Here is a 7915-nt window from a genome sequence, read left to right as displayed (position 1 = left end):
CTTGCATCAATTAGTACTATTAGTCAGATACAAGTTTTTATTATAGCATAATAACTGAGACATTTAACAATGCTAGGAATTTTAAGGTTATAAATATTGAAAAATAAAATTGCCGTCAGACTAACCAACTCACTGAAAGGTAAGTTTTTAAGAATTATTTTTGCACTAATAATAAAGGTTTATAATAAATAATTTAACATTGATTTTTATCAGCAGTTTTTCTCTTGAAAGTAGTTATAAAACGGGTTTTACTAAACACAAGTATTGATATGAGCCAAATAAGCTTGGAAAAACATTAAGAAAGAAATCACAAGCAAGTTTGAAACATGCTGATCTCCCGCTGACATTGAACAAGAGAAGATACTAAACTATTGAATGGAAGGAAATTCACGCTTGATGATAAAATTGTAGCTAGTGCAAAGGGTAGTTTAGGTTTGGCTAAGTTGCAAAATAAAAAATATTACAGACATGGAATTCAGTTTTCAGTTCAGTGCGGTTGCCATTGCAACAAAAATTGCAAAAATATTTTACTGAAAATTTTAAATCGCAAAAATCTTTTACTCAATTTTTGTCAAGCAAATATACAGTTCAAAAAGTAAGATTATTCATAATATTATATGAAACAAGAGTGATGTCTGCAAAATTAAAGGAATTGTCAATTTACTACAACAAAATATATTCAAATTAAAATTGAAAGGAATATGAGGTTATTGTAACAAAAACAAAAAACATATTTAAACAAATACAACTATGATATAAGCCTTTCCATGCTAAGACCATGTAATTCTTATTTATTTCTGTAATTTTCAATAGATTTGCGGCATATAGGTTGGCGTTGCCTAGATAGAAAGCTCTGACTCTGACTAATTTGTGCAAATCTCTGATCCAATACTTCTCTGTGACAAACTAATCCCAATCGATGAAATGCTGATACTATGATTCTAGTTTCCATTTCAATCGACGACATTTTAGCAGTATTTGCATTTGCACCTAAATAATTACCTAAAATTAGTCATAAATTATTATAGCAACAAAATTTTAACACAATGTAATAACACATAGAAATATGTTACCATATTTAGGATCTATACTTCTAATCACTTGCTTAGCCTTTTCTATGCACCGCCGGTATTTTTCATCAGCTGCTGATATCTCGGCGTCTTTCTGAGACAGAGTTTCTTGCAATGTTGTGATCTTTTGACGATATGCAACAATTTGTGAAAAAGATTCTTCCAAGCGCTGACCTGAATGAAAGATGTAATTAAACAATTGGCAATTGAATAAACCAGTTGTAACTAAATACTTTTGTCTTTATCAAGTTCATCCGACTGTTTCAACTTCACATCCACCTCAAGTTGATTTCCTTGAACTAAGCTTTGCAACTCGAGGATTTTCTGGTTTGCCTCTCGAAGCTGGCATCTCAAATGATCTATTCTTACATTAGATTCATCCAGCAAAACCTAGTAATGCTCCTAATTAAAAAAGATTTAGGAACAAGAAAATATAAAACAAATACCTGCATAGCTGCATGGTCGCCTTCTTCTTTTGAAATTTTATTATCCGTTTCCATCAATCTTTTAGTGGCTGGAGATATAAGCTCCTTGGAAACTGTATCCGCTAGCGCATCTACATATATATATATATATATATATATATATATATATATATATATATATATATATAGAATAAATAAAGTAATTGCTATTTTTAGGCGAAGAAATACCTCTAATTCATATTATACATTATTAAAATATTCACAATCTTCAAAAATCCGCAAATAGATATTGAGCAAAGCAAGCAGCACAAATCTGTTCGAACACCATTATTATTATGTTGTAATTCGTTACATTATGATAATGACATTTTTGATACTAATGCTTTGTTCCTTTGTTGTACAATATTATAATAATTACATATTCATGGTTAGTAAAGTCATACCGGTTTTAACACATGGACCATACTGAAGTTCTTCGCAAGTTTCTTTCAGCAAGTCTCGTTCAGATAGTAAAGTTTCCTTTTCTCTTTGAAGTACACTAATTTTCGTATTCAAACCAACAATTTCAAATTCTAACCGATCGGACTTCGAAATTTCTGTCTCCAGCTTTTCGTTAGCATGTGCCAACTGAAACATATACATGCGAATATTTATATCTTTTATATTTATATTTGTTGTATTGTTTCCATCGCTTTACACGGCACTCTGGGTACACGATTCCTAACTACAGGAGCTAAAAATCCGACATCCCTCCGACTACACGGACTGCCTATTACACGGTTTTTGTTCAACAGCCCATAAGTTCCTTGCGCAACCTATGAGTGATTCTAGTAACTTGATATCAAAGGGGTATTAATGTAAGTTTTGTTATCGACTTTTATCTTTTAGACATGCCTGATTATATAACACCGCCTAAGAACACGTTTGAGCTGACTACTGCGTCGCGCCAATTTTTGAATAAGGTGTCAATGTCATACATGTCATTTCGTCCTAATTCTCCTACTTCAAGTTGTATTTCTTGGTCTCCATACAGCACGATAAAAATGATGCGATTTGTACCAACCTCTCATAGCACGGTTCTCATACTGCACTATGTAAGGTTTCATAAAACACACTATGAGTTAGCCTGAATTGTATGTTAAATACGAGTTTTTTATAGCACGTCCCCATACTGCACGGTACGCACTTGCCGCGTAAAGCGAGGGTTTACTGTATATATATATATATATATATATATATATATATATATATATATAATAATGAATCGCAAAATGTGTTGGTAAGCGCATAAACTCAACAACGCCTGGACCAATTTGGCTAATTCTTTTTTTAAAATGTTCGTTGAAGTCCAAGGATGGTTCCTACGATGGCGAGAAAAAAATCGAATAAATGCCGAGAAAGCCATAAAGCAGCCGTACAAAATGCCAACCATATGAATTTTTGACACAATGAAACTTCTAAATAATTTTTTGAATAAGTAATTTTTTTGTATCGTGACTTAGTATAGTAAGGCAAAACGACCGCAAATTGAATATTTTTGAGCGCAATCACTTATGGCTCGTCTTCTTTGCACGAATTCGTTCGGCGAATCTGTTCGCAAAGTGCGCAAACAAAATTATTGCAAGCAAAAGCAATCGCAGTTATATTATTTGCATCTTATATTAATTTAATTTTTGGCACATCTCAGCTGCTCTTCGGCATTAATAATGTAGACATTACATTTTCTATTTTTAATCATGAATTTATTATATTTTATATGCCTTGCCTATCGTGCGTTTGGCCGTCGTCTTTTGTTTTTAATGTCAAACTATGCCTTAAATATTTTCAAGGGCAAACAATGATAAGCGGTTTTTTATATTTTTTTCCATTTATTTCTACAATCTAACTATATTTCTATGGATCAAAACATTCTGAAAAATTTCCCAAACAAACTTCAGGAAGATTCATGAAAATCCGAATTATAGTTTAGGAGGATTAATGAAACTTACATTGTTACAGAAGAATTTTATATATAAGATATATATATATATATATATATATATATATATATATATATACGACGAAAATTTAATTCAATCATACCTGTTTTTTATAAACTTCAATTTGAGTTTTTAATGCCATTTGTTTCTTGGCTGTTTCTTCTAATTCTATGTTTTGCTGCATATATTCCAGATTTTTATCTTCAAGAATTTTTAATTGACGTCGCAAATCACCATGATCTTCTAATTTCTTTTTGTATGATTGAACAGTGGATTCATATGATTTGAGCAATGCATTAGTTTCTCTTAATGCATCCACCTCATCTTTAAGACGACAAATTTCCATTGCTCCTCCCTAAAGTAAGCAATGTAATAATCAAGTGATTATAATTAAAGCTATTATACAAGTTATATATAAAAACATTTTTAAAAACTTTGTAATTTTTTCCATGCTAATTCCATTCGAAACTTTGCAGAACAGAAATTGCACTCTATCTAAAAGTGAATATTAAGAGCTAAAACTTCTAAAGAATTTTTTTTATCAATTTGGAAGCATTGAGCCCCTGGGAGCAAGAAAATTCAGAAATGTCCCTATAAGGACCATCTAATATAATATATAATATATATATATATATATATATCTATATATATATATAAATATAAATCGAAAAATGTGTTGGTAAGCGCATAACTCGACAACGCCTGGACCAATTTGGCCAATTCTTTTTTTAATATGTTCGTTGAAGTTCAAGGATGGTTCTTACAGCGAGCAAAAATCGAATAATTACCGGGAAAACCCTATAAACAGCTTTAAACACTTTTTCTTTTTCACATACAAACGTTTTTAACTAAAGAGTAGAATCAATTTGAGCTTTAATTTTTTTATAATGCGTAAATAAATAAGGTGAATTAGAGAATTTAAGAAGGCAAACTGGTGGACAGGTAAATTGGAGGATATGAAAATAATAGAGAGGAGAACTGGTAAATAGCGAACATGTAGACAAATAAACAGGTTGACAGGTTAATTGATAGTCATGTAGAACGAGATGACAGGTAAAATTGTAGGCCGGTAAAATGGTAGATTGGATAAACAGGTTGATAGGTAGTAGACAAATTGTTCAACAGGTAACTTATTGAACAGGTTATTGGTAAACATTTATAACAAGATGACAGGTAAATTGACTGACAGGTGAAATAGTGTATTGACAAACAGGTCGATAGGTAAATTGGTAGACAGGTAAATTGATAGACAGGTGAATTGGTAGACAAGTAAATTGGTGAAAAGGTAATTTGTTGAATAGCTGGTATTCAGGTAAATTGAAGGATATATAAATGGTAGACAGGACAACTGGTAGATAGACAATTAACAAGACGGATAAACAGGTTGACAGGTAAATGGTAGACATGTGAAACGGGTGATAGGTAAATAGGTTGACAGGTAAATTGGTAAGTCGGTAAAATGGTAGATTGATTAACAAGTTTATAGGTAAATTCGTAGACAAATTGTTGAACCAATAGTAGTAACGTAAAACTAAATGTAACAAATACACATCTTTGTTCAACTTTTAATTTAAAGTAAATCACGGCAAAGCGTGAACGGGTACAGCTAGTATAGTATATATTATATATAGTATATATAAATAGATATATATAATATATATATATATATAATATCTTACTTGGAGTTCTCTATCTTATTTTTATAAATTGATATTTTTTTCTTGTTCTTCCGATTTTAATTTTAAGTCTTCACGTGCCGTTTCAATCTTAAAAATTTCCTCTTTATACATATCAAGTTGGCGTCTCATTTCATTAAACGAGTACTTCCCTCTTCAGCTGGACCCATGATTGACCATCTGCAACTACATAAAAAACTTTTGTAACTATAAAACATTAAACAAATAGCACTATTTATGATTTCATGCTAAGTCTACTATGCAGGCTACACATCTAAAGGAGATAATTAAAATCAACAGCTTTTAGCAAGTTAAATAACAAAGTCCATAATTGAAATAATAATATAATTTATGACCGGATGTGGCCAATCAGTATTTTCCAATATATACTACATAAAAGTATAAATTATGAATATTCCAACAACCCAATATGATATTAATATATTATATTTCATTTAAATTTTTCTTATAAAAACGATATAAAAGAAATATTTCCACTATCATTATATTCAATGATTTTTTAATTTACATATATGTATTTGATTTCCTGATTTACATTAAGAAATTGTCTAGAGGTCATTGATTTTGTAGTGTTTTAATTTATATAGCCAATTTATATTCGCTTTTCTTGAATTTAATGGAGAATTAAGAGTGGTACAAAATAAATAAAATCTTACTATATAGTTTTTATAAAGATAAAAAGAGAATGTATTGCTTTATTTGTGCTCCTCGAGCTCTATTGTAAGCTGGGAGAGAGTACAATATCTAAATTAATTAATCGTGTAAAAATAAATAAATATAGAAAACATTTATCAGGAAATTGAGTTGAAAGTCGAAATGAAAGCAGATCTGCAGCAATTTTTACAAAACAATTTTTGAAGTAAAACTTCTTTAGGCGCGACTAGAGTGTAAAACTGTGAGATTGCAACGGAAATTGCGCCCGAACTGTACGTTATTCGCTCTCGATGAAATAGCCGTTGTGTCGTGTGAATAGAGATCTGACGTTGTATGCGTACCGGCATCAACGTTATATGCGCCATTTTATGCTTATTTATCTATGGTACCGATATCAACAAGGAGATTGGCATAGATAAAAATAAACATTTTAAGGTTACATCGTAGTACAAATCTTGATTTAATAAAACATTCGCGAATCAAAGAATTTTTTCCTGTTTCCCGTAAATAATTTAATGAAAATAATAAAATAAATAAAACATTGTGCCGTGTACTAAATATAGGTTTATCGAAATAATTTCTATATAGATCATAGCTTCTATAAATCTTTGAAGTTATTAAAATGAAAAATATTTCATGCAAGGCAGATTTCATAGCTGCTCAAATAATGAGATTATATCGTCAGGAAAAAAGTAAAAAAAAAAATACAACCAATCAATGAATGTATGTTAATATTAATTACATGAAGTTCTTCAAACACAATATGACATGATGAGTAAAATTGTTAAAACAATAATTCTTTAAACGTTGTTTTCATAATCCACTGTGTGAACAAATATAGAATTTATTAATTAGCTATTACTTCATTTCTCTAATGAAGATTTAAGTCGTAAATGCTAATTATATTGACAAACCAATCATGTCGTATTTAGAGTATAGCTTTAATTACATTACTGTTTTCAAATATATAAATATTTTTAATGCTATTGTAAATATATAATTTTTAATTTATTATTATATAAATGTGTATAATGGTCGGCACTAATAAATGTGTGCATCACGAGTGTTACCATATTACTAATAAACATTATTCAAAATTGTTATATGATGTATTTATTTTTAACTTAAATGCCATCTCGTACAATAGCAAAAAAGTTTTACTTCAATCGCATGTGAACCTTACGCGCACTCTTTTTTATTTTGAGACTACTGTAACACAGTTTAAAAAATATTACTCAAAGTTTTTACTACAATTAACAAAAAAAAAACTGAGATGCTTTAAATTTTGAAGATGCATTTGTCTCAATAACTAAATTATTGACATTAGCTTCTTTAAATGTTTAATAATTTTATTGAATTTAAAGTGTTGGTACTTCAACACAATGTGTTAATTCGAAGACCAATCCGAAAATATTTAAAATTTATTATTAAATAAATAAATTGATAAATTGATAATTACAATTGACACACAGTCAAACCTAGTCGAACCAAGACCTCGATTATACAGATTTGCGATTATCCGGACTCCCAACCGCGACCAATTTATATGTATGTACTAGAGATGGGTAACTCACTCCGGAGTTATCACTCCGATACAACTTCTCCCTCAGAGTGAATGGGCGGAGTTGTGCCAGAGATTTCGTCATTACTGACTTTCCTAAACTGGTATTAAATCTGTTAACTCGTGCAGACTTTTTGCTTTTCGGAAAGAAGCTAATGCTTTCTCGTATCACAGGCAGTTTTATGACCTTTTAGGTATACGTTTTTTTTTCAGAAAATACAAAAATATTACTTTAACGATACACAAAACAATGAAATTGTGTTCAAGTGTGAATAGCTCAAATGTATAATTTATTGAATAGTAAGGGGTCATATTTCTAACTACGAAAATCTTTGGCCGTGAATGACGGCAATCAGGAATATGCATATCGAAAAATACACGAAACGAAATACATTTAATCTGGTTTTTTATAGCCTGAAATAACAATATTTTAGAGTGCAAAATTGATCAGTGATATCAATAATATTTAAGCAGCAGAAATATTTAGTATTATATTATTTCTTTTACACAGTTATACAATTGTGTAAAA

General features: G+C 30.0%; 1 protein-coding gene across 1 annotated transcript; it reads right to left on the bottom strand.

The window, feature by feature from the left end:
* Positions 1–763: 763 nt before the first annotated feature.
* Positions 764–3823, bottom strand: LOC113370630 (protein hook-like). Its single transcript, XM_026611321.1, has 6 exons — positions 3578–3823; positions 1939–2122; positions 1517–1626; positions 1304–1460; positions 1074–1244; positions 764–1002 (listed from the first exon to the last, which is right to left on the bottom strand). The coding sequence occupies exons 1-6, from the start codon at positions 3818–3820 to the stop codon at positions 788–790; spliced, it is 1080 nt and encodes a 359-aa protein (XP_026467106.1). The 5' UTR covers positions 3821–3823; the 3' UTR covers positions 764–787.
* Between the last annotated feature and the right edge of the window lie 4092 nt (positions 3824–7915).

Source organism: Ctenocephalides felis, unplaced genomic scaffold (genome assembly GCF_003426905.1).
Source record: "Ctenocephalides felis isolate EL2017-DRISC unplaced genomic scaffold, ASM342690v1 CF-g0.4_SCAFFOLD_01492, whole genome shotgun sequence".
In the NCBI taxonomy this organism is placed as follows: Eukaryota; Metazoa; Arthropoda; class Insecta; order Siphonaptera; family Pulicidae; genus Ctenocephalides; species Ctenocephalides felis.
The sequence above is the reverse complement of the archived record's forward strand: the minus strand, read 5'-3'. Positions and strand labels throughout refer to the sequence as shown.

What these genes read in the sequence shown, in the direction of transcription:
- LOC113370630 (XM_026611321.1), bottom strand. Translation starts at nt 3,820, where the DNA reads ATGGAAATTTGTCGTCTTAAAGATGAGGTGGATGCATTAAGAGAAACT. An exon ending in GCGACCATGCAGCTATGCAG is followed by an intron (nt 1,461 to 1,516) that starts GTATTTGTTTTA and finishes GAGCATTACTAG; the next exon opens with GTTTTGCTGGATGAATCTAA. An exon ending in TGAACTTGATAAAGACAAAA is followed by an intron (nt 1,245 to 1,303) that starts GTATTTAGTTAC and finishes TCTTTCATTCAG; the next exon opens with GTCAGCGCTTGGAAGAATCT.